At 50.2% G+C, this 25578-nt stretch overlaps 2 protein-coding genes across 2 annotated transcripts in view; both read left to right on the forward strand.

Moving 5' to 3' along the window:
* The first annotated feature begins 3135 nt into the window (after positions 1–3135).
* LOC128898735 (gastrokine-1-like) lies at positions 3136–7560 on the forward strand. The gene is made up of 5 exons (XM_054174917.1): positions 3136–3147; positions 4132–4266; positions 4495–4605; positions 6460–6601; positions 7487–7560. The coding sequence occupies exons 1-5, from the start codon at positions 3136–3138 to the stop codon at positions 7558–7560; spliced, it is 474 nt and encodes a 157-aa protein (XP_054030892.1).
* A 5749-nt stretch (positions 7561–13309) lies between these two features.
* ANTXR1 (ANTXR cell adhesion molecule 1) overlaps positions 13310–25578 on the forward strand; it is a 126840-nt gene continuing 114571 nt past the window's right edge. The window contains exon 1 of the mRNA XM_009900581.2: positions 13310–13522. Within this exon, the coding sequence (XP_009898883.2) occupies positions 13371–13522 (152 nt within the window). The 5' untranslated portion in view covers positions 13310–13370. The remainder of the gene's footprint in view (positions 13523–25578) is intronic.

Here is a 25578-nt window from a genome sequence, read left to right on the forward strand (position 1 = left end):
ATATAATCACATATAATATAATATATCATAATATTGTGTATATATAAAATAATAGAAGAATAGAATAGAATAGAATAGAATAGAATAGAATAGAATAGAATAGAATAGAGTAGAATAGAATAGAATAGAATTAGAATAGAATAGAATAGAATAGAATAGAATAGAATAGAATAGAATAGAATAGAATAGAATAGAATAGGAGTCAAATAGAATAGAATAGGATAGGATAGGATAGGATAGGATAGGATAGGATAGGATAGGATAGGATAGGATAGGATAGGATAGGATAGGATAGAATTAACCAGGTTGGAAGAGATCTTTGAGATCATCCAGTCCAACCTATCATCCAACACTATCTAGTCAGCTAAACCATGGCACCAAGCACCCCATCCAGTCTCTTGCTAAACACCTCCAGTGATGGTGACTCCACCACCTCCCTGGGGAGCACATTCCAATGGGCAATCACTCTCCCCATGAAGAACTTCTTCCTGACATCTCCATTACATGTAATATATTATACTATACACTATAATACAGATCAGATTAGACCCTTGTATTTGGATATCCTCAGGAATTTTCAGAGAAATGAAGGATGCTGAGAGAACCTCATTTGTGAGGGGGGTTGGGGGCTAAACACACAAAGGGGTCCTGTGAGACAGCGACAGCAGCTCTAACACAGCCTGTCAAGAGCAAAATACTTCCACACCGCTGGTCACTGTGGCTGGAGGGGCAGAAATGTACAGGGCTGCTCCTGCCCAGGGTGCTGAGGAGCCACAGTCACAGCTCCTGCTGCTGCTTCAGCAGCCTTTTCCCCACCCTTTTTCCTGCCCCTTGCTCCTCTCGCCCTCACATGCCCAGTGCCACCTCAGCTCTGCCCTGCTGCTGCCATTGCCTGCTCTGCACTCCCAGCACCAGGCCCCTGCATTCTATCAGCCACAGGAGCAACTCCTGCACTCCCAGCACCAGGCTCCTGCATTCTATCAGCTACAGGAGAGATTCCTGCACTCCCAGCACCAGGCTCCTGCATTCTATCAAGCACAGGAGCGATTCCTGCACTCCCAGCACCAGGCTCCTGCATTCTATCAGCCACAGGAGCGATTCCTGCACTCCCAGCACCAGGCTCCTGCATTCTATCAGCCACAGGAGCGATTCCTGCACTCCCAGCACCAGGCTCCTGCATTCTATCAGCCACAGGAGCGATTCCTGCACTCCCAGCACCAGGCTCCTGCATTCTATCAGCCACAGGAGCGATTCCTGCACTCCCAGCACCAGGCTCCTGCATTCTATCAGCCACAGGAGCGATTCCTGCACTCCCAGCACCAGGCTCCTGCATTCTATCAAGCACAGGAGCGATTCCTGCACTCCCAGCACCAGGCTCCTGCATTCTATCAGCCACAGGAGCGATTCCTGCACTCCCAGCACCAGGCTCCTGCATTCTATCAGCCACAGGAGCGATTCCTGCACTCCCAGCACCAGGCTCCTGCATTCTATCAGCCACAGGAGCGATTCCTGCACTCCCAGCACCAGGCTCCTGCATTCTATCAGCCACAGGAGCGATTCCTGCACTCCCAGCACCAGGCTCCTGCATTCTATCAGCCACAGGAGCGATTCCTGCACTCCCAGCACCAGGCTCCTGCATTCTATCAAGCACAGGAGCGATTCCTGCACTCCCAGCACCAGGCTCCTGCATTCTATCAGCCACAGGAGCGATTCCTGCACTCCCAGCACCAGGCTCCTGCATTCTATCAGCCACAGGAGCGATTCCTGCACTCCCATCACCAGGCTCCTGCATTCTATCAGACACAGGAGCGATTCCTGCACTCCCAGCACCAGGCTCCTGCATTCTATCAGCCACAGGAGCGATTCCTGCACTCCCATCACCAGGCTCCTGCATTCTATCAGACACAGGAGCGATTCCTGCCCTGCTCCGTGCAAGTTTTCTCCACGTTTCTCTCCAGGTTTTGTCTTCCCTCTCCCCAGCAGCAGTGCCACAGGCAGGTGCCAGTCAGTGCTGCCTGCCCCTGCAGCACACAAACCTGTGCTTTGTCACACTCTTCATGCTGGTGAAGAACCAGGCATGGAACCACCGCTGCCATAACAGGATGTGTCCAAAAGAGCTCTTTGCACTTGCAGACTGGAATCCCTGAACTCAGGAACAGGCTTCACTATTGCACTTGCAGCACTGACTGCCAGCTATTTTCATGCATAAAACCCCAAACCAAACAAAACCCAATTCAAAACCTGACCAACCACCAATGTGACAAAAGCAAACAAAACCCCCAAACATGCTGGATTCCTCTGGCAGAGCCAGTTGGGACTCTTCACAGTGATCCCTGCCACAGACTCGGGAGCACACAACCTGCAAGCCAGCAGCTTGGCACAAAGCCCAGGCATGCAAGAGCCTCCCTAGCACAGTGATCACCTGTGTCTGTTCAGCACCACAGAAAATAAGCTGGGGCAAGGGGAAAACTGTGTCTAGTGCCACCTATACTAACCAAGAGACCTCCAGAGCCTGGCCCAGATCTGTAATCACAGTATCACAGTATCACAGTAACTAAGGTTGGAAGAGACCCCAAGGATCATCAAGTCCAACCTGTTCCAACAGGCCGGACGTTTCAGCCTGCACAGCCTCTTTAGGGTAAAGCCTCTCCCAGAGCCAATGCTGCCTTGGGGCCATAGGTTTTGGTCAGCCCTATGGTTACCTGCTTACGCAGTTACATGCAAGACATTCTGGAAGGTACAAAGGCTCTTATTTGTTTTGTCTACTGCAAGGCTTTTGGGGGTTTGCTTTTCCTTTTTTAGCCCTAGGCCATCTGCACTTCGTTTTTGATGAGAATTTTCTAAAGTAATTAGTATCTGTCAGAAAGTTGCTATAAAACATGTTTGTTTTTTTCACTGCAAATGGATCCTTATCTGATAATTATCAGGCTGTGGCAGGTCAAAATTTACAGAAGTACAGTCCCCATGTTTATGAAGCTGTTACAGCAGGAAATACTTATCAGTGACATCTAGACAGGGATACAAATTACAGAATTATTTTATTTCAACACTTGCTGCTTCCACACCTAATTCTGAAAATATATATAAGGTGGGCAGGCCACATGCTAACTGCACCACTTCAGCTCTGCAGCCAAGATGAAGTGCACTGTGAGTATAGATGCTCTTTTTTTTTCCCCCTGGTAAACTGCAACTTTGATTCCATTCATTGCCTTAATCTCTCAGTGCAGACCCTGTTAACCTAAGCAGATGGGGAGCTAAGGACTTTTTGGAAGGTTTAACTATTCAGTCTCCAAGAAGCAGAATCCATGTCCACGTTTTGTCAGTGCTTTAGTGGATCAACCACTCTCTTGTAGTGCCCAAGGAGGAGGAGATTAAATTCCTTCACCTCATTCTTGTGAAACGTCTGTATATGAGTAGAGAGGTCTCAGAAGCACATTCAGACTCAGCTTTGAAAGCATCAACCTCCCATGCACCTGCTCTGTATTATTCTAGGGTAAGGCAAGGATGAGTCACTTAGGTGACTCTTGTCATTCCTGTAGGAAAGCAACAGGGGACCCAAGGAGTTTACTTACAGACCAGGACAGGAAAAAGGCTCTAGGATCCTCATGCTGGATTGCACAGCCAGAGCTGCAGCTACACTTTGTATTTCCATTTCCATTTCAGATTGTGGCTACCATCCTCCTTGGACTCTTCCTGGCTCCAGCCCTTGCTGATGTACGTGAGTGGAGTGACCAAGCTACACTGCTGCTGGTTCTGGATTCCCTGCTTCTTGAGTTTTCCTTGCTTTCCACATCCCTTTTGGAGGAGAGCAATCTAAAACTCCCTTCATGCCCAAAACTCTGAAAGCACCAGATGACAATTGTAATACACAGAAATCATTCCTTGAATTCTTAAGGCTATTCCAGGATGCCACAGCCTTCATTGGCACAGCAAATACTGTGCTCACTTGTGGCAGTTTTAGGCTGACGCCTAGGAGGTTTTCCCCAGATCCTGAGCAGAAATCCATCACATCACTAAAGGCGGTCCCTGTTGGCCAGCATTTATTCTGTTATAGCAGGCCTTTTGTAAAGCTTCTCAGATACCTCACCTGAAAGTCTGAAACTGTTGTTTACTTCCATATTCTGAAATTAGAAGAACAAATTCACCAAGAAAATCTCCATTCCCGGAGGCAGCCAAACTCTGACCCTCAACAAGGAGTGGCGCGTGGCAACCGTTGAGCAGAAGAGCAACCAGGGGGCATGGAAAACCATCTGGAACTATGATACGGTGAGTGGTGAGGGACTGCCTCAGGAGAAGGACAAGGGGCCCAGCTCCTGTGAAGCTGGCCACACTACAGGACTTGTTTCTTTCCTCTTAGCAGCTGGAGTCCAGCTTCTGGGGTAGCATCTATCTCCATTTATCACCTGTTTAATTCAGACTTTATTACAATCTCAGTTGTTGGAATACTGAATTTCTATTAAAGCAGGATTAATATTTACCATCTTTCTTTTACAGGGCTTCATTGCAAGCAAAGTGCTGCCAGAGAGAGCTTGCTACATCTCCATAATGAACCGAAAGAAGATGCCCAGTTTCGATGCTCTGCCCAGACTGGCTGAACAGGACAATGTAAGATTCAAGGGGAGGAGGTACTTGGGGAATGGTGCAGCACTGCACAGGAAACTGATGTCAGAGACATGACCTTTTTTTTTTTCCCACAAGCTTTCAAACCAACAGTGGCATCTTGAAGCCATTGAGATCACACCACTGAATGGGAAGCTGTACCAATTTCTGTGCCCTTTTGCATTAGCAGAATGTGAAGCTGGCAGAGGCAGCACACCCGATTTTTCATCTTACCTTCCCTGTAGGCTGAAAAGTTGCTGGTTTTGTTTAGGCAGCTCTAGTTGCAGAAGGACAAATAATCCCAGCAATGAGGGGGGAAAAAAGAGTTTATATGAGATTTCAGACTTGCAAAACATTTTCAGACTTGGCCAGGTGCCACATGAGGATGAGTGCAGCCCGCAGGAGCAGCACAGGCACTCTGACAATCATCTCAGCATCCAGCATCCTAACTTTTTGTAGATCCTGGGTTCTCCTGAAGCCTGAGAACTCAGTCCTTATGAAAATCCTGGCTTTAGAGGGCAAGAAGAGGAGAGCAACAAAAGTAGAGGCTTGAGCAAAAACATTTACCTCCAGCTACTTCGAGGCTTCCCTGTACTAAAGTCCCCCCTGAAGTTAATCTCAACCCCAGGCTTACTAGCAAGGAAGAAGCAGATTGGAGTGGGATTTCAGGAATCCTCTGCTAAAATTCCTTCTTAATCTGAAAGCCTCAGTCAGTCCCAATCATCCCTGCTAAGTGTGCCTTTACCCTGGAGGTCAGCAAGCAAGTTTCTCAGCTGTGTTTTTTCTTTCTTGAGAGGATGAGATTTTCAGCAGTGGCAGGGTTTCAGTTTTGTGAAGGGTGATGTGGCATGGGAAATCACCAGGGACAGCAGGGGGGAGGGGGTGTTCTTAGAAGAAAAAGGAGCAGGCAAATCATTCCCCACCCTGCTTCCCTCTCCCTGCCCAGCTATGTTTCTTCTGAGGGAATTGAAGTCTTGAGGTTGCTAAGAAACAGTTTATATTGGGAAACTCTCCATGGCATTCATTATTTTTGGAGAGCAACACCTAAAAGTAGTTCTGAATCATTTCACTCTGAAATTGCATTTCGAATGCTGCTTTGCAGAGGCTATTGTTCACATCTCCATTTTCCTTTAGGGGGTAAGAGAGGTCTCTCTGTTCAACAGCCTTTCCTCCACAGGAATTGGCTGAGCCAGAACAGGAGTCCTGTGTCTGTTGCTGGATGATGAGACATAAAACCAGCAGGCAGCTCAGGTCATAACAGAAAACCTGGGCACCAAACTCTGTCCAGACAACAAAGCACTCCAGTAGGAGGACAGATTGGAAAGTGGTTTGAAACAGAGCACTCAGGAGCAGCGCAGAGAAAACTCTCCCACTGAACTCTCAGCCTTCTCTAAGAGGTCAAGAGCATAACTGCAAATCAGTCTGATGTACATGGATCTGCCAAGTGTGGCTGCTGCCCTCTTTGGTTCCACTTCTGTAAGGCTGAAGGAAGAAACTTCTGCCACGATTCCAAGTTACAACCTGAGTACCTCTCCAGTGAGACGCCAGTAAGGGACTGAGGAGATACTGCTGTAGGAAGTCTGTGCTGACTGCACAACTCTTTTCTTGTTCCACTGCTTAACTGAGCTTCCAGTTCTCTTTAGCCTCCCTCCACCCTGACTCCCTTAGAAAGATCTGCCCTGGGAGCTGCCCTCAGTGTTGTGATTGCACCCAGAGTCACACAGAAGATGAGGAGACAGTGCCCAGTAGAGCTGTGAGGGAAACACCAAGCAGTGAGGCACCATTCCAGAAACAGGGATATGCTTAGCATGAAATGGATGGAGGCACTGCACTTGCTGAGTGTTGTCATTTCGTGTTCAGAGCCTGAAAGGACATGGACACCCTTCAAAGGACATCACATTCACCCTCATCAAGAGGCCTATCCGTGACCTCAAGTCTTACGGCCCAGACATCTTCTCTATGTGCAGAGGACTCCCAACATATGTGGCTTATGAATATCATGGTGAGTGCAAGCCAGTGAAGGAACTCCTAGAATCAGAGAATTATCAGGGTTGGAAGGGACCTCAAGGCTCAGCCAGTTCCAACCCCCCTGCCATGGGCAGGGACACCTCACACCAAAGCAGGTTGCTCAGAGCTCTATCCAGCCTGGCCTTAAAAACCTCCAGGGGTGTTTTTAATGGTGTTGGTAACTAGCCAAGCATTCTTTTTCCTTGGGGAGTAATGCACAGACGCTGCTGCAGGATGCCAGCTATTGCTGTGGAGGCTGCTGCAAATCCACAGTCTTGCTGGGGCTGCCATGATCATACCTGGATCCCTTGCACTAGAATTTCTTGTGGGGTGAGGGGAAAAGAATTATTTCTCATATCTATAAAGGAAGTAGGTTTGATTCACAGGAGCTAGTCCTGAGGCAGCAGCAGCAAAGTACTCTGAGCCTTTCTGCAAGCTGGTTGTCTGCAAACTCTGGCATGATAAAGATGCTCTGCAGATCAGGCCCAGGCTGCTGCCTTCTGACACAGCAGCAATTCCACCTACTGGCTGCTGCCTTTGGTTTGAGAACTGCTTTGGTCCTGGGGATGGCTCCACATGACTGAACATGCCAGTACACTGTCCCCAGTATTAAGGGCTGCCAGCAAATGCACAGATCACTTAACAGCATCTTCCCTGTCACCCCATGGCATTTTATTTTAACATTTTATTTTACTTCATTTGTTTCTGAAGGACCCCAATATGGAATCAGTTCATGCAAGAGACTTGATGCCATGCAAATATTGGGCCTTAAATACTGTCATGCCAATATCAAGGCCTGAAGATCTTACTTTGCCTGAACCAAGTGCAGCTGCACCAAGCCAGCTCCAATGCTGTTCCTCCCTGGCATCTCCTCCCGCAGGAGTTTCCTTCCTGGTGATGCAGATGCTGAGTTGTGACCATACCTTTCTAATAAAGACCTCTAGTATGGATTAACTCTGGCTAGTTTCTTATTGCTATATCCTTTATCACCTATGCACACATCCAGAAAAGTATTTGGAGTGCATGCCCTGTGGAGCATTCCAAAGGATCTTTTCAAGGGTGCACACAGGGCACACCTGTAGAGGGTACAAGTGTCACTGTGTGTAGGTGACAAAGGCAGCACATGGAGCTGAGGCCTTCCTTCCCTTTTCCAGGGAGAGAGGCCTCACAGCAGAAATCTTCACTCATGTGGCATGAAAGGGAGAAAGAAAGGAGGAGGATGCAAAGGATTTGCCTTCCTGAGAGGGTGAGGAGTCTGATTTGTAGGATTTAAAGAGTTGTTCTGTTCCTACAAGAGAGGCCTCCATTTTAGCCAGAGCGTGGCAAGGACTGGCCAGAGACATCACAGTGAACACTCAGGGGCAAGAAGCTTTGCTCCAAAGACTTGTGTACAGGATAAGCCCAGATAGTGATCCCCAGGGACACTGCCAGACTAGCTCAGACATTCAGTGGTGTGTAGTCATTGCAGTGCAGTTCCATGTCTTGTGACTCCAGCCCCATGTCTCTGCCTGCCTGCACACCCCCACGGCACATCTACACATTTCCTTCATGCTGCTGGGATAAGAGTTCTGAGGAACTAATACAGCAAGAGAAGCATCACTGCACCCTCCAGCACTGCAGGAGGCTGCTGTAGTCCAGCAGGTGACAAGTAAGAGCTGAGAGCAGGTCACATCACATGTCCACAAACCCATCTCCCACTTCTCAGACCAGGATTTGGGATTTAAAATTATCTGGGATTTCATAAAGCCACTGTGGCCCCTGAGCCATGCTGAAGGCAGCAGACAATACTCAGGGCCAGGAGAGCTCTAAGAGTGGTCAGGAGAAGGATACTCTGACAACACTACACAGGCTGAAGAGGCACAACTTCTCCATTTATCACTCCCATCCAAACTCCAGTGAGGAACACAGGCAGAATGAATCTCTTCCAGAGAAAGCCTTCAAGGAGGAACAGGATGAGGAGAGACAAAGAACCCTCTCCTCAGGAAATGGTCACATTCTCCCTCTTCACAGCCCCTTGAACAGGGTGAGGCAGGCACTGCAAATCCAGCACTCTGGTTTGATTTGTTTCCAGATGCCCTACGACTATGGAAAGTGCACTCAGTAGATCTGGATCCTTCATTCCATGCAGCTCTGCTCCCTCCTGCTGGGCATTTGTGCTCATGCTTCTGCCTTAAATCCGGACCAACCCAACTACCGATTGTAATGTGAGAAAGTAGAGCAATCCAGGGAAGGAAAAAGCTTTCGTGGCCTCTGGGTGTCAGCCCGGAGTCACAGCTTGTCCCCATGAAATGTGAATTCCCACAGCTCATCCCCAGGCAGATCTGATGTCCTGCACCACGCAAGGCAGAGAAGCTCTGCTGATACCAGCACAGTTGGGCTGAATTGCACCTTTAGAAGACAGGGCCAAGGAATGTGAGCACATTCCCTGGCAGCAAGGAATGATTCCTGCACAGGGAGAATGTGTTTGTGCTAACAGCCTTGGTCAGCATTGCCAGATGGTTACATCTTGATTCTCCATGCAGGGTGCTGGAACAGCTGCCTGAAGCACCCTGGAGACAAGAGATCATCGTCTTGAGATGTCTACAGAAGCCATTATCCACCAAGCATGTCAGACCTTTGTGAGCTGAAGGGAACCACCCCCACAAGCATTCACATGAGTGCTCACCAAAGACACACAGATGGGAGCAGATGATAAAACAGGAATATCTTTGATACCCATTTCCTGAGGCAAACCCTGTTCACCCCCCCAACAGCATCAGCTGGAGCTTAATCAGGCATTGAACAGCTGCAGGCAACTGAAGCACCTTCCTTCTTGACTCTCTCACAGGAGGCATACAGCACACCCATTCTCCCCAGGAGTCTTGTGAGATCTTGCTGTAGTCTTCACATTATTTTTGTTTCTGGCATTTTCAGTCAGGGAGGGACAGACAAAATTTCCAACACTGCTTCCAAGGTCTCAGGAGCTTCTTATTAAGGAGCTGCTTTTCTCAGTGTGTTTATTACCAGGCCATAAACAAAAAGATGCATTCTCCAGATGGGCATATGAAGAGGACTGACCCTGCAGAAGGCCAGGGATACAGCCCAAGCCGTGGTGTCCACCCTGTCAGCAGCTCCACCATCTCACAGTGCTCTCAGCGTCATCTTATGCCTCATTCCCTGGCTCTTCCCCAACCTTTCCTGGGCTTTCTGTCAGCCTGAATCCACAGCTACACAGAAAATCTGATCTCCTCCATTCCCCCTCCTGCTGCTCAGCTAGCTTCAGGCCAAAGTTATCTTCCTGAGGAACATCTTTTTAGCTTTTTGTTTGTTTGTTTTTCAAACTCTATGTTCCCCTGAGGGCCACTCAAAAACAAGGTAGAGAGATGATCAGCCTGCCTTTAATCTTTAGGCAGACACAGGCCATAAGCTAGTGACAAGAAGAGACTTTACCAGGCTGTAGCAGGAGCCCTGAACTGCACCTCAGATCAGAAGCTAACCCCAAGGACTCCAAAATTTCTGAAGAGGAGCACAGCAGCCCCCAGAGAAGAAGCTTTTCTTCTACCCTTCCTGTTCTTACGTGCCCCATTCAAGTCATGTTCCTTTCAAACATAAAAAGGGAATCCTGGCCTAGTCTTTCCCCTTCCTTAGGGCAGTGCAATGTTCCAGTCCATCCACAGAAATGTGCAGAACCCCCTCCATGACTTGTGTACCTCGAGTAGAAACATCTTCCAGAACATCTCTATCAACCTGCAAAACCTCCAACCCTACCTGCTTGCCCAGCACACCTACAATGGCTGCAGCAACTACAGCTCTACACTTTGATGTCCCCCAGCAGCCTCATCTCACAGGACTGAAGCAGCAGAGCCCTTAGATACACAAACCAGGAGGTGGCAGCTCTGTCTCTTTCTCACAGCTACCCAACAAGCAGCATCTGCCCCCTTCTCACAGCTACCCAACAAGCAGCATCTGCCCCTTCTCACAGCTACCCAACAAGCAGCATCTGCCCCCTTCTCACAGCTACCCAACAAGCAGCATCTGCCCCCCTCTCACAGCTACCCAACAAGCAGCATCTGCCCCCCTCTCACAGCTACCCAACAAGCAGCATCTGCCCCCTTCTCACAGCTACCCAACAAGCAGCATCTGCCCCTTCTCACAGCTACCCAACAAGCAGCATCTGCCCCCTTCTCACAGCTACCCAACAAGCAGCATCTGCCCCCCTCTCACAGCTACCCAACAAGCAGCATCTGCCCCCTTCTCACAGCTACCCAACAAGCAGCATCTGCCCCCTTCTCACAGCTACCCAACAAGCAGCATCTGCCCCCCTCTCACAGCTACCCAACAAGCAGCATCTGCCCCCCTCTCACAGCTACCCAACAAGCAGCATCTGCCCCCTTCTCACAGCTACCCAACAAGCAGCATCTGCCCCCCTCTCACAGCTACCCAACAAGCAGCATCTGCCCCCTTCTCACAGCTACCCAACAAGCAGCATCTGCCCCCTTCTCACAGCTACCCAACAAGCAGCATCTGCCCCCTTCTCACAGCTACCCAGCAAGCAGCATCTGCCCCCTTCTCACAGCTACCCAACAAGCAGCATCTGCCCCCCTCTCACAGCTACCCAGCAAGCAGCATCTGCCCCCTTCTCACAGCTACCCAACAAGCAGCATCTGCCCCCTTCTCACAGCTACCCAACAAGCAGCATCTGCCCCCTTCTCACAGCTACCCAACAAGCAGCATCTGCCCCCCTCTCACAGCTACCCAACAAGCAGCATCTGCCCCCCTCTCACAGCTACCCAACAAGCAGCATCTGCCCCCTTCTCACAGCTACCCAACAAGCAGCATCTGCCCCCCTCTCACAGCTACCCAACAAGCAGCATCTGCCCCCTTCTCACAGCTACCCAACAAGCAGCATCTGCCCCCTTCTCACAGCTACCCAACAAGCAGCATCTGCCCCCTTCTCACAGCTACCCAACAAGCAGCATCTGCCCCCTTCTCACAGCTACCCAACAAGCAGCATCTGCCCCCCTCTCACAGCTACCCAACAAGCAGCATCTGCCCCCTTCTCACAGCTACCCAACAAGCAGCATCTGCCCCCTTCTCACAGCTACCCAACAAGCAGCATCTGCCCCCTTCTCACAGCTACCCAACAAGCAGCATCTGCCCCCACATTTTGCCCATCCAGACCTGGTGCAGAGCTAGCCTGCAGTTTGGGCAGCACAACAGCCACCTCAGCAAGAGGCTCTCATACACTGTCCTGCCACTGTGCTTTATTGCTGAGGGCTGTACAAAGCCTGATCCCCTGACATGGATCTTCTGCCTGTGCAGTGTTGAGCTGTGCTGGTAATCTCCTGGCAGGCCAAGAGAGAAAGGGAAAGACTGCTCTGGAGTTTAGGTGTGGAAGCCCAAGCTATCTCTGCAAATCACCTGGTTATGCTCCTGTCCAGCACAAGAGAGGGTCTGATTTCCAAGGGACCTCCACTTCCCGCAGGTCTCCTCAGGACTTGGCAGCAGGACTGAGGAGGTGCCTTTGTCCCCTGTCTCTGCCTTGCCCACCCTAGACGTATGAGGCTGTGGTGTTTGCTCAGCACAGACAGGTGTGGGAGGGAAGTGCTCCCAGGGCTCTAATCCTCACTGCATCAAGCTGCTGGACTGCTTTGTGGTGGTTCCACTGTCCAAAGTCCCTCTTGTCATTTTCACCAGAGATCCCCCTGCTGCTTTCCTGCTCTTTCCTCACGCTGTTTTCTTTTGCTAAGAATTCTTTCCAGACAAATGTAACCCTGAGCAATGCAGGAGAGTCTGAAAGGCTGGCTCAGGAGACTTGCCTCCCCTGTCAGAAACTTGACCTGGTCCCCACATGCTTGATGCAGCCCTGAAGCTGCTCAGCTAAGCAGCAGGCAGTACTGGGAGCTGCACAGCCTGAGAGGGAGGATTCCAGAAGGAAGACAAAGAGCCTTTGCTCTTGGGTTCTCTGCTTCAGCTCTTGCTGCCATGGGGTCTGCTCTGACTGGAAATGCTGTTCCCTTTGAGCTGTCCTGCACAGGCTTGGGGCTTCGTCTGCAGCCACTGCTAATCATCATCCCCAGGACTTTCTTTGCTGGGCAGTTTCCAGCTGCTCTGCACCCAGCCTGGAGCCTCCATGGAGGAGTTGTGACCCAAGTGCAGAACCCAGCCCTTGGCCTTGTTAAACTCGTCCCACTGGCCTCAGTCCATGGGTCCAGCCTGGCCAGGTCCCTCTGTAGAGCTGCTGCGCTGTGTGTTTAGCGTGCTTGGTGCGTGAATGAGCTGCTTAAAACCGGGCTCCAGCCAGCGTGAGATTTAGCCACGAGGTGGCATGCTCTGAGCTCTTTTTGCTGAGGGGAAAAAATACAACTTAGCCATCCTTAATAACCACAATAATAATTAAGGGAGGGGGAAGCCTCAAACCCTCCCTGTGTTTTCTGAAATCCATGACAAAGAAAGGTTTGTCAGGAGGCTTCTCCTTCTCTTGCCAGACCCCGGTGCTGCTCTCAGAGAGCTGCGAGGGAGAGCGAGGGTCAAGTCCCTTTAAAAAAAAAAAAAGTGAAATACAGTATTGTGCATCTTGAAATCTGAAACCAAGAAACAGAGCTGCAAGGGAAACAAGGGGGAAAGCCTTGCAATTGCTGAGGACAGCTCTGGCAAGTGGAGCTTTAAGGAATAAAATCTCCCTGCGTGCGTTGAAAGGTCATTGAATGGCTGTGGTGGATAAACCTGCGAAATAAAGGAACCTCGGAAGAAGACATTTCTTTTTCTCCTCCTCTCGGGATATAATGGCCATTGGAAAGCAAAGCATCTTCAGATCTGCCTTCAAGTGGCTCTTCCTGGTGACTTTGGTGCTAGGCTGTGATGGACAAGGTGGCAAAAGAGAGAGCGGAGGTCCTGCCTGCTACGGAGGCTTTGATCTCTATTTCATTCTGGACAAGTAAGTCGCTTCTGCTCTCTTCTCTTTCAAAGAAGTCTTTCTCTGGGCATGAACTGAAGTGGCAAAGACTAATACCCAGGAGGGTTTTGTTGAATTTTGGGGTTGTAGGAGTCCCTGTGTCCCCGAGGGACCTGTGGAACTCCTTTGTTGTCCTGGTGGTGACTTCTTCGCTGGGTCTGGTATACGGACCCATTGTGCTCTGTAAATTCAAGTGTTAGCAATTTTGCTTGCAGCTGATGTAGAAGCCTCATTGTTCTCTTGCCCTTGACCCTGTGTGGCTAAGATAAGCAGCACCCTGGTCACCTCTGCTTCCACTATGAAGCATAAAGGTCAAGGCATTCATGAAACAGGGATTGGGGAGTTATTATTGCAGGCATTAACTCTGTGGCAGAAGACACGGAGGAAATGTTTGCATGGCTGGAGGTCTGCTTCTGTACTGCTTGCCCCTTGGCTCTGAACATTCTAGAGCAGCAACTTGCAGGTAAAGATCCAGCTCTGAGAGGTGGCTACTCCCTTTGCAAGGCTCTGGTTTGTGTTATTTTGATGGAAAAGAGCTAGGATGCCTTATTTTTCTCTGCACTGAGTCACATTTCCTTTGTGTCCTGCTAATCAAATGCATATTTTGACTGCTTCACTGTTTATACTGCAGATGGCTTCCTACCTCACTGCCCTCATCACTAATTGTGAGAGTGTCATCTTCTTGGCACTGCCAAGTCTGTCCTTTTCTGAGCCTTCAGGTCAGAGATGGAGCAGTGTGAAAGAGATGTTGTGCTGAGCTTTGGAAAACTTCACGCCGAAGCAATCCAACAATTTACAAAAACACACCCAAAAACAAAAGGGGGAGGGGGGGGGGGGGGGAAAGGTCCTATCTCAAAGGATTCTTCTGAGTTTCTTGATTAAGAACAGTCACTTTGAACCAAGGGTTTGGAAATAGTGGAGAGCGTGCAGGCCAGCGCCATGGCGCTGACATTATTAACCATCAGTTTCGGCGACAGGAAAGTATTTGCAGGCTGCCAGAAGCGCTGCCCGACCAAGCTGTCGGAGTGAGCCGCCGGGAGAGCTTTGCAGCAGCTCCACATTCCAGCACTGGAAATGCCTTGGGATTACATAAGGCTTTCTTACAAAATACTGGGTATAAAATGCAGGACTGAGCCTGAGATGGTTGTAGTGTGCCAGTTGCCCTGATGCTGCAGGGGGAAAGGGTCTGGTTTTGCTGTCTAATGCATTGTGTTGCTCTGGCTGCTCACTCGGTAGTTGGGATACTTTTATTGCTTACATATGAAAAAACAAAACCCACAACACACAAAGCCAGAAGGGTTTCTACTGCCAACAGCCTTTCCAGACTGCACTTCCCTGAAAGCTGAGGCAGAACTGAAGGTTTTCTCCCATCTGATGGATGTGCTCTACTATATGTCAGAGCTAATGTACTTTCAGCAGGCATTTATTTTGGGTTCTGTGCTGTCCTCTCACTTAAGTCATGACTTTCTAGGGCTTGCTCAAATTTGGGTGGAAATCTGAAGCCTGGCACAGACTTTGAAGTAGGCAGGGTTGCCTCAGTGTTCGTAGCAAGGTGTCCAACAAAAGAACCCAGCTGCAGGGTTTCTATTTCTGGGGGTTTTCTGGTGTGGAAATGAGCAGTGGCTGATGGAAAACTGTCCTTGGTCTCCAGTGGAATTTGGAGGAGAGTTTTGGTGTTTCAGCTGCTAATATGTACAATATGCCATGGGCCTGGCTGCTGAGAGGCTTACCGTGGTGGAGCAGTTTATGCCAAGTCCTTTGTCTTCAAAACTTTCTTTTATTCCTCAGGTGCTAAGATGAGGGTCTGAAAAACCCTTGAGTTTCCTTTATTTGGGTTTTTCTACCTTCCAGCTGTCTAAGGAATCACAGAGTGTTAAGAGGTTGGAAAAGACCTGCAGGGATCGTCGAGTCCACCCCCCCCTGCCAAAAGCAGGAATGCTCTGCTGAATGCAGAGAGAGGTGATGCCTGTAGAGGCCTTTGGGCAAACTATGATTCAGAGCTCACTGGTTTTCTTTTAAATAGCTCCAAAGATGGTTAAAAATTACTAAAAGTGACAAACTAGGGGGGGAAAAAAAGAACACTGAAACAGAAGAGATTTAGATTCTGAAAGATGAAATGTTCATTTCAGTGGTGGAAGAAAGCCACGGAACTATTAAGCAACCTCCTTTGTGGGATCAAAGAGGTAATACAAAAACAATAAACACAGCCCTGGAAGTCACCAGTGCCAGAGCCCTCTGCTGACCCTTTTGCCTCAGTGCCTGCTTGGATTTATTGATTTCTCGCGTCCATTTAGCATCCTGTGTGTGCTGCTCGTGGGACACGTTCCAGCTGCTGCACAATCTGAGTCCTTGTCACAGCTCTTGGAGCCATAACTCTTGGCCACAATAAGCCCCTTCAGAGTGAAGATGCATCCCACTGAAGGGGCTTGTGTTGCTGGAGCATGATGCTCCAGCTCTCTGCAACACTCTCCTCAGGAGACTCCTGCACACGAGCTGGGTGAACTGTTGGAAGGAAACCAAGTTTCCTCTGGCTGTGATGTGACTCCCTGCAGATGCCATGCTCAGAGGACCTGAAGTAAATCTCCCATTTCTCATGGTCATGAAGCAGAAGGAAATCCATTATTCAGCCAGTCAGAAATAATCCTGATCTGTTGTACAGCCCTGATCTGCACATACCGAACAGAACCAAAGCTTGACTGACCCCAATACACTTGCTGGCTTACAGCAGCATCCTTAATCCCTGTGCATCCATTTGCATGTCTTCTGTTACCCCCAAGAGCTCCTGCAAAGCTTAGGCAGCAACTGAGAAGTCCTCTCATGCTGTGACCATCAGACCTCAGGCTAGCAGAGTTAGGTTCCAGAAGTGATGCAAAGACAGCCCAGGGGTCTGTGGTTGGACTTGAGCAAACTCCTGGCCAAGCCAGACTGCAGTTGTCACGCTGCTGGTGGTGCAGTGCTCCAGCTCTGAAGGAAGCTGTGGTTTGAGGCCTCTTGAGAATCCTTTGCATGCAGCAGACTTAAGAGGGCAAAAATGGTATTGCACACACAAACACCAAACCTCAAATGCAGAGCTGCTTGACAGCAGGTTCATTGCAGGGATTGTCTTCGCGTGAATTAAGACCAGACTGATTCATTTGTCTTGTGTCTTGACTGCAGAAATACCCCAAAAGGTGGAGTGGGCCACAGCTGGAGCTGTGTGCTGCAGAGAGTACAGCTGTGTGCTGTCTGCAGGGTCTGAGCAGGGTGCTGAGCAGCTCAAACTGGAGGTCATACCAAGATGAACATGTTGTGGAAAGTAGAGCTGCCTTGTCCTGGGAGAATTGTTGGGAGAGCTGGTGCTAGATAGCATGTCACAGAGTCACTGATTGCATTGGGCTGGGAGGGACTCTCCAAGGGCATCTTGTCCAACCCCCTGCACTCAGCAAGGACACCTCCAGCTAGATCAGGCTGCCCAGGGACACATCCCATCTCATCCTGAATGTCTCCAGGGATGGAACCTCAACCACATCCCTGGGCAGACTGTTCCAGTATTTCACCACCCCACTGTGCAGAATTTCCTCCTCATGTCCAACCTAAATCTGCCCTGCTCCAGTTTCAAACCATTGCCTTTTGTCCTGGCACTACAAATCCTTCTCAACAGTCCCTCCTCAGCCTTCCTCTAGGGCCCCTCCAGTTATTGAAATGCAGCTCTAAGGTCTCCCTGGAGCCTTCTCTTCTCCAGGCTGAGCAGCCCAAATTCTTTCAGCCTGGCTTCACAGCAGAAGTGCTGCAGCCCTCTGATCATCTCCATGGCTCTCCTCTGGACCCGCTCCAGCAGGTCCTGCTGTGTTACTCTGGTGCTGAGGGGTTTCATGGATTGAGGCTGCCACAGACTGAATGGTAGCGAAATATGGCAGAAAGTGGTGCCAGAGAATTTACAGCCTGCAAGTGAGGTAAGATGTGAGGCCTTCACAAGGAGTAGGAATATGGAGACAGTGAGATGTTGATAAAAGGCCAGACATTTGGGGTTTGCTGATGTTTGCCAGTTGTTCTAAAAATATCAACATGTGACTGATTAATGGAGCCCATGGACCCTGTGCCCATGGAGAGTAGCCAGGCAGAGAGGAACCTGGGGGTACTGGAGGACAGCATCTGAACATGAGCCAGCAGTGTGCCCAGGTGGCCAAGAAGGCCAATGGCATCCTGGCCTGGATCATGAGTAGTGTGGCCAGCAGGAGCAGGGAAGTCATTCTGCCCTGTGCTCAGCACTGCTGAGGCCACACCTTGAGTCCTGTGTCCAGTTCTGGGCTCCTCAGCTTAAGAAAGATGTTGAGATGCTGGAAGGTGTCCAGCAAAGGGCAACAAGGCTGGAGAGGGGTCTGGAGCACAAGGCTGGGGAGGGGTCTGGAGCACAGCCCTGTGAGGAGAGGCTGAGGGAGCTGGGGTTGCTTAGCCTGGGGAAGAGGAGGCTCAGGGGAGACCTTCTTGCTCTCTCCAACTCCCTGAAGGGAGGTTGTAGCCAGGTGGGGGTTGGTCTCTTCTCCCAGGCAAGCAGTGACAGGAGGAGAGGACAGTCTCAAGCTGTGCCAGGGAAGGTTTAGGTTGGATGTGAGGAAGAAATTCTTCCCAGAAAGAGAGATTGGCCATTGGAATGAGCTGCCTGGGGAGGTGGTGGAGTCCCCATCCCTGGAAGTGTTTAAAACAAGACTGGATGAGGCACTTGCTGCCATGGCTTAGCTGATTGGATGGCGTTGGGGGATAGGTTGGACTTGATGGTCTCAGAGGTCCTGTCCAACCTGGTTCATTCTGCCATTCTGTAACCTTTTGCTGTCCTCTCTAGCTGTCAGAGGGGCTGCTTGCTGTGCTCCTGCCTGTGGTGTGCAAAGAAGCATTTTCTACCCATGTGCAGAAAGCAGGCAAGGAGCTGCACATGTGTGAAAGTAAACTTGGCACTAAAAGATCCCTGGCAAAAGGAGGCAAGTGATCCAAGCTGCTTCCTGTGATCCAAGCTGCTTCCTGTGGTTACTCAGCCAGCTGATCCATTGTTAACCAGTTGTATGGAAGCAAGCCTCCTGCCCTAGAGGCTCGTGGTTGTGTCTGTGAACCCAGCTTTAGGAGCTGCAGTTACCATGTGGGACTAAGTCCAGATTTGCACTCAGGAGTGTGGGATAATAAAGGGGCCACAGTGGGGTGGAAAGCAGACAGGGAGACTGACCTCCAGGAATCACTTCTGGTAGCAGTGACTCTTCCCCTGGGGAGCGTGAGCCCTCCAGCAGAACCAACCACTGGACCTCTGCAGAGCTGAGCAATATCCTAGCTGCTCTGATGCACAGAAATACCACCCCTGCTAAAGCTGGCTGCACAAATGGATTCAGAATCATCTCTGATCTTCATTGACCTTCAGTGATTCTTTGACTGCTTTTCTGGAATCCCAGGCCTGAGCCCAGAGCAGTGGATGCCTTTTGCTGGGATTGCAGAGGACTGCAAGTGTCTGGAGGCACAGTTTTTCATTGTTTTAGCAGGAGGGTCGAGGGATGTGGGTGAAGTAGGGTGAAGAGGGATGTGAGGAGGGTAGGGTAGAGAGATTTGTGCATTCTTGTGCCTTTTTGTTGGCTGCCTGAGGGAATGGCAGTAACCCCTGCAGGCAGTGATTGCACAGAGCTCACTTAACACGTGAGACCCTTGCCCAAGGTGAAGCCAAGGTTAACTGTTCCTTGGTAAGAGGCTTGGATGCTGCCTCACATCCAGGACTAGGTGTGTGCCTGCAGCACTCTGCTCTTTACTGCTTGAGGTAAATTCAGTCCGAGGTAAATTCAGTCCATGGTTACTTGGTTATCAGCTGTGGCTTTGTGTCCCCTGCCAGTCAGGAAGAGAATGTTCTTGGGCTGCAACTGGGCTTAAAGGCTTATCCTGTTCTGAACTGGACAGAGCTTCACTAAACAGAGCTTCACTGAACAGAGCTTGGCCTCCTCCATTTGACTCCCACCCCTCAGGTATTGATAGACATTGATCAGATCCCTCTCAGCCTTCTCTTCTCTAGACTAAACAGCCCCAGGGCTCTCAGTCTCTCTTCACAGGGCAGATGCTCAAGTCCCCAAATCATCCTCGTGGCTCTCCCTTGGACTCTCTCCAGCAGGTCTCTGTCTCTCTGGAACGGGGGAGCCCAGAACTGGACCCAGGATTGCAGCTGTGGTCTCAGCAGGGCAGAGCAGAGGTGTTTTCACTCCTGAAGTATTTGGAAAGACAAAAGACACTTTTTGGATCATTTGTGTTGTTTTTAAATAGAGCACCAGAACAAGAGGACACAGTCTCAAGCTGTGCCAGGGGAGGTTTAGGCTGGATGTTAGGATCAAGTTCTTCATAGAAAGAGAGATTGGCCATTGGAATGTGCTGCCCAGGGAGGTGGTGCAGTCACCATCACTGGGGGTGTTCAGGAAGAGACTGGATGGGGTGCTTGGTGCCATGGTGTAGCTGATTAGGTGGTGTTGGATGATAGGAGGATCTCGAAGGCCTTTTCCAACCTGGTCTATTCTATTCTATTCTATTCTATTCTATTCTATTCTATTCTATTCTAAAGAGCTCAGTCAAAATATGCTTCAAAATGTCTGGGGTCAATGCCACTTCTGAGACTTGCTGAAGTTAGTCAAAAGCTGTGGAAGGTTAAGGAGAATTTGCATCACCATCAGTCTCTGAATCTGGTGTCTTTATGTCCTTCTGTCAGCTGCAGTGCACCTAACTAGTGTGAAGCCTTTGTGGGCTTGGGTCTCTTTCCTTCTCATTTGTGAGTTAAGTAAGCTCCTGGATATCCTGAGAAGGTGCAGTGGCAGAAAGGGGATGGAGGCAAGAGAGACAAATCAAATTGCAAGAAGGTTTGAGCTGCTGCAGCTGTGGGTCATGGTGCCTCTTGTAAGAGTGAGGTGGAGAAAAGCAGCTGCTGGAAGGCTGCAGGGGTTAGCCTGTGTGTGGCTCTCCAGCTCAGGAACCACAGAGCCCTGTGGAGTGTCTCTCCCACCCGTGCATTTCCTTACGATGCACAAGATGCCAGCACAGCTGACCACAGAATGTATCTTCCTCTTGTTAAAGGCATAATGGTTTACTTAGCCTTAATTTCCAGTTATTGGGCTCCTCTCCAGCAAGAGAATTTGTCATCCTCAGGATTAGCCTCTTCTTAAACTGCAAGCAAGTTTATGGCACCAACCACCCAGCTGCAGTGTTGGCTCACTGATCATCTTGTTTCTCTTTGGGACTATGAAGTGATAATGATGCTAAATGTGGCTTTTATTGTCTTACAGGGAGGTTGTAGGAATCCTTGTCCTGATCTGAGTTCTTGGCCTGCCTTAGGAGAGGCCTTACAAGGGACAAGTGTCCTTTACTGCAGGGCTTTGCTGCAGGGCTAACACAGCTGAGAGCTGTGGAGGGGAACACTGTAAGTGGGTCTCCTAAACTGCCCGTTGACTGCAAAAGGGTTTTGTCCATCTTTTACCAGGTGAAGGTTGTAAGAAGGCTGCAGAGTGCTTCAGGAGATGTCTTTTGTGTATTGCAGTGCTTTTTGCCAAATGCAGACCTGGGCATTTGCAGCCATGAACACTTGGGCTTGACTGGATGAAGAAATCAACTGCAGGCTGTCTAGGCAGAGATGGAAAACCTGCTGAGCAAGGAACAATCACAGAACCACAGAATGGAAGGGATTGGAAGGGACCTCCAGAGATCATCCAGTCCAACCCCCTGCCAGAGTAGGGACACCCAAGGCAGGTCACACAGGAACACATCCAGATGGGTCTTGAAAGTCTCCACAGAAGGAGACTCCACAACCTCTCTGGGCAGCTTGCTCCAGGGCTCCAGCACCCTCACAACAAAGAAGTTACTCCTCATGTTGTGGTGGAACCTCCTGGGTTCCAGCTTGTACCTGCTGATCTTTGTCCTACCACTGAGACTCCTGAAGGTGTCCAGAGAGGGGCAACAAAGCTGGGGAGAGGCCTGGAGCACAGCCCTATGAGGTGAGGCTGAGGGAGCTGGGGTTGTTTAGCCTGGAGAAGAGGAGGCTCAGGGGAGACCTCATTGCTCTCTACAACTCCCTGAAGGGAGGTTGTAGCCAGGTGGGGGTTGGTCTCTTCTCCCAGGCAACCAGCACCAGAACAAGAGGACACAGTCTCAAGCTGTGCCAGGGGAGGTTTAGGCTGAAGGTGAGGAGAAAGTTCTTCCCAGGAAGAGGAATTGACCACTGGGATGTGCTGCCCAGGGAGGTGGCAGAGTCCCCATCCCTGGAGGTGTTCAAGCAGGGATTGGATGTGGCACTTGGTGCCATGGTTTAGTCATGAGGTGTTGGGTGACAGCTTGGACTCGATGATCTTTGAGGTCTCTTCCAACCTTGGTGATTCTATGATTAGGCACCACCAGGAAGAGCTATATATGGGTAGCAAGTGTGACCCTTGCTTTTGCTGCTCTTTTAGAGCTTGCTCTGTAGAGATGAAAATAAATGGATTGTAGAGTGCTCCAGCTGCCCCACTGCAGTGCCTGTGGAGATGAAAGCAGAAACCTTCCTCTGTAGGACTGCAAAGGGATGGGTTTGTGACTGTAGCCATGGGAAGATTCTTTTAAATATGTTTAATATTCTGCTGGTCTTGAACTTCAGGTTGTTCCTTTTGTGTGCTAATAGATCATAGAATCACAGAATTTCCTTGGCTGGAAAAGCCTCTGAGAGCATCCAGCCCAACCAGCAACCCAACCCCACCACGGACACTAACCATGGCCCCAAGTGCCATGGCCATAGGGTTCTTGAACACCTCCAGGGATGGGGACTCCACCACCTCCCTGGGCAGCCTCTGCCAGTCCCTGACCACTCCTGCAGCAAAGACATTTTTCCTCATCTCCAGCCTAACCCTCCCCTGGCACAGTTTCAGGCCAGTTTCTCTCATTCTATCACCTGAGACTGGGGGAAAAGAAACCAACCCCCACCTGGCTCCAACCTCTTGTCAGGGAGTTGCAGAGAGCCAGAAGGTCTCCCCTCAGCCTTCTCTTCTCCAGGCTCAACACCTCCAGCTCCCTCAGCTGCTCCTCCCCAGCCCTGTTCTCCAGACCCTCTCCCAGCTCTGTTGCCCTTCTCTGGCCCTGCTGTAGCCCTCAAAGTCCTTCTGGGAGTGAGTGGCCCAAAACGGACCCCAGCATTTGAGGTGTGGCCTCCCCAGTGCCCAGCCCAGGGGCACAATCCCTGCCCTGCTGCTGCTGCCCACACCATTGCTGGTCCAGGCCAGGCTGCTGGTGGTCTTCTTGCCCACCTGGGCACTCCCTGGCTCATCTCCAGCTGCTGGCACCCAGCACCCCCAGGGCCTTTCCCACCAGGCAGTTTCCAGCCACTCTGCCCCAGCCTGGAGCCTTCCTGGGGTTGTTGTGACCCAAGGCTGTTAAACCTCATACAGCTGACCCTGGCCCAGCCAGCCTGGCCAGATCCCTTTGCAGAGCCTTCCAACCCTCCAGCAGATCAACTCTGCCATCCAGTTTAGTGGGGGAAAAAAACATCCAGTTTCATGGAAAAAATGCTGTAGCTTCAGATGCTTGGAGTTTTGTTCCAGAAGGCAGAGATGGGACTGTTGGTGGAGAACAGAGTGGGGATGATGAAGGGCAGGAGGTGCAGCCATACTCGTGTGAAGCATTAGCAAGCACTGCTTGCCTGCCAGCCCTGCCCTGACCATTTGAGAGCTGCAAAGGCAAACAACCAGGAGTGCTGTTGGCTCAGGGACTGGCACAGCACTGGATGGATCTGTTGCTTTTTAAGGTTTATTCTGGCAGAGGCTCTTCTCAAAAAGCTTCTGACTTCTCCCAGCCATGGCAAGTGACAGCAGCTTCAGCTGGTGACCTACATTCCTTGTGTGCTCTGTGGCTGCAGCTGCTTCCCAGCTACCTGCTGCAGTAGTCACTGGAAGTGATGAGCAAATAAATAACCCCCAATGAACCCCCCCTCAGCCCCAGGCAGCAGTGCAGGTCAGGTGAGGTTCTTTAATTGATGGGGAAAATAGTCTGACCATAGCACAACTGACACTTGCTGCAGTGGAGATTAATCACTGCCTGGTTGACCCCTGCCAGCAGTGAGAATTATGGAATGGTCTGGTTTGGAGGAGACCTCCAAAGGGCATCCAGTCCAACCCCCTCTGCAGTCAGCAGAGACAATCTCAACTAGAGAAGGTTGCCCAGAGACCTGTCAAGTCTGATCTTGAATAGCTCCAGGGATGGGGCCTCAGCCACCTCCTTGGACAACCTGTTCCAGTGTTCCAGCACCCTCATGGTAAAGAAGGGAAGCTTAAGCCCATAATCAATGGAGAAGCAGTTTGCCAGCTGGCTGCTGAAGCTCTGCCACTGCTCTTGCTGTAATGGGAAATCAAATGCCCCTGAGGAGAGGCTAAATGCCACTGTGTCAAGTGGTGTTTGAGCCAGGTTTGAATCCAGGTTTTTGTTAATTAGGGGGGAAATGGCCTTGCAAAAGAGAGCCTGTCAGAGAGAGACTAAGCATGAGCAGGGTGTCACAGCAGTGACTGGAAGGGAGGCTGTAGATGTCTCCTCCCTGGAGGTGCTGAAGGCCAGGCTGGATGAGGCCTGGAGCAGCCTGGGCTGGTGAGAGGTGTCCCTGCCCATGGCAGGGGGTTGGAACTGGATGAGCTTTGAGGTCCCTTCCAACCCAACCCATTCTGTGACGCTGGGGCAGCGTCCTGTTGGAAGCAGAAGCAAGCCAAAGCTTCCCTCTTGGCAGAGACTGAGAGCTAAGTTCTCCCTCAACAAGAGCTGCAGTCTGGTCATTTAACCTCATGGTTAGGGGAAGGTTGGTTAGGGTGTGCTTGTGAAAGGGTCCTGAGTTCCTGACTGCCACCAGATGGTTCAGGCAAGATGTGAAACTTCCATGAGGTGTGGGTTACTTAGGGGTGCATGTGTGGTCTAAAGCAGCATGCATGGCCCTGGAGGAGGTAGGGACTGGTTTATGGTCAACAAAGCCTGGGCTTCCTCTGTCTCCTGGAGGCTGATGCATTTATTTTATCCCCCACAATTTAAAGACAATAAATGCCTAACTTCAAGCCACTTCTCAGAAATCATTTGAGCCATTTGGCACTGTTGGGCCCTGCAGGGCTTTTGCATTCAATGGCTCAGAGTTACCCCATAGACCCAAGAGGAATTTGCACCTAGGGCTGAGTATTTTGTGTCTGCTCTGTCAGTTTGCAGTTTGGATGCAGCAGGGGTTAATTTTCCTGTTTGAGAGCAAGTCCTGATGTACAGAATCACAGACTCAGAATCACAGAATAGGTCTGCTTGGAACAGACCTCCAAGCTCATCCAGTCCAACCCTCCACCCAGGGTCACCACTAAACCATGTCCCTAAGAACCAGCTCCACACTGCTGGAACACCCTCAGGGATGGTGACTCAAGTACTGCCCTGGGCAGAGCATTCCAATGTTTGAGAACCCTTTCAGTGAAGAAATATTTCCTAACATCCATCCTGAACCTCCCCTGGTGCAGCTTGGAGCCATTTACTATGGTCCTGTCACCTGCTATCAAAGAGCAGAGGCCAACCCCCACCCAGCTCCAGCTGTAGAGATCAATGAGGTCTCCCCTCAGCCTCCTCTTCACAGCTCACCTATTATCTATTACCAAACACCAATCTTCCCACTCTGTCTGCTTTGCTTTGCTGTTGGTGTTTCTTTGCTCTGCTCTGATACACATTTCCTGGAGCACAAGTAATGATTTCAGGGCCTGATGATGATGATGATGAAACAGAGCCAAAATGTAATCCAGCACTGTTAATATTGGCTTATGACTGAGTCTCCTCTGCAGTCCATCCCTGAAAGCCATGGACAAACCAGGGCTTCCTCTGCTGTTGTCTTTCCAGAGGTGCATTTGGTGCCAAGTCCTTTGTGCAACGAGGGCTGGAGGGTTCCCTGCAGGGCTGGAGGGTTTTTCACATGGACCATAGGCTCTTGTAAGTCTGCAAGGGTCCTCACTGCAGGCCATCTAAGTCTGTCTTTGGACATACTAAAGTCATACAGAGAAAGAAAAGCTTCAAGAATCCCAGAGCAGGTG

The sequence above is a fragment of the Dryobates pubescens genome, chromosome 31 (genome assembly GCF_014839835.1).
Source record: "Dryobates pubescens isolate bDryPub1 chromosome 31, bDryPub1.pri, whole genome shotgun sequence".
Classification (NCBI taxonomy): domain Eukaryota; kingdom Metazoa; phylum Chordata; class Aves; order Piciformes; family Picidae; genus Dryobates; species Dryobates pubescens.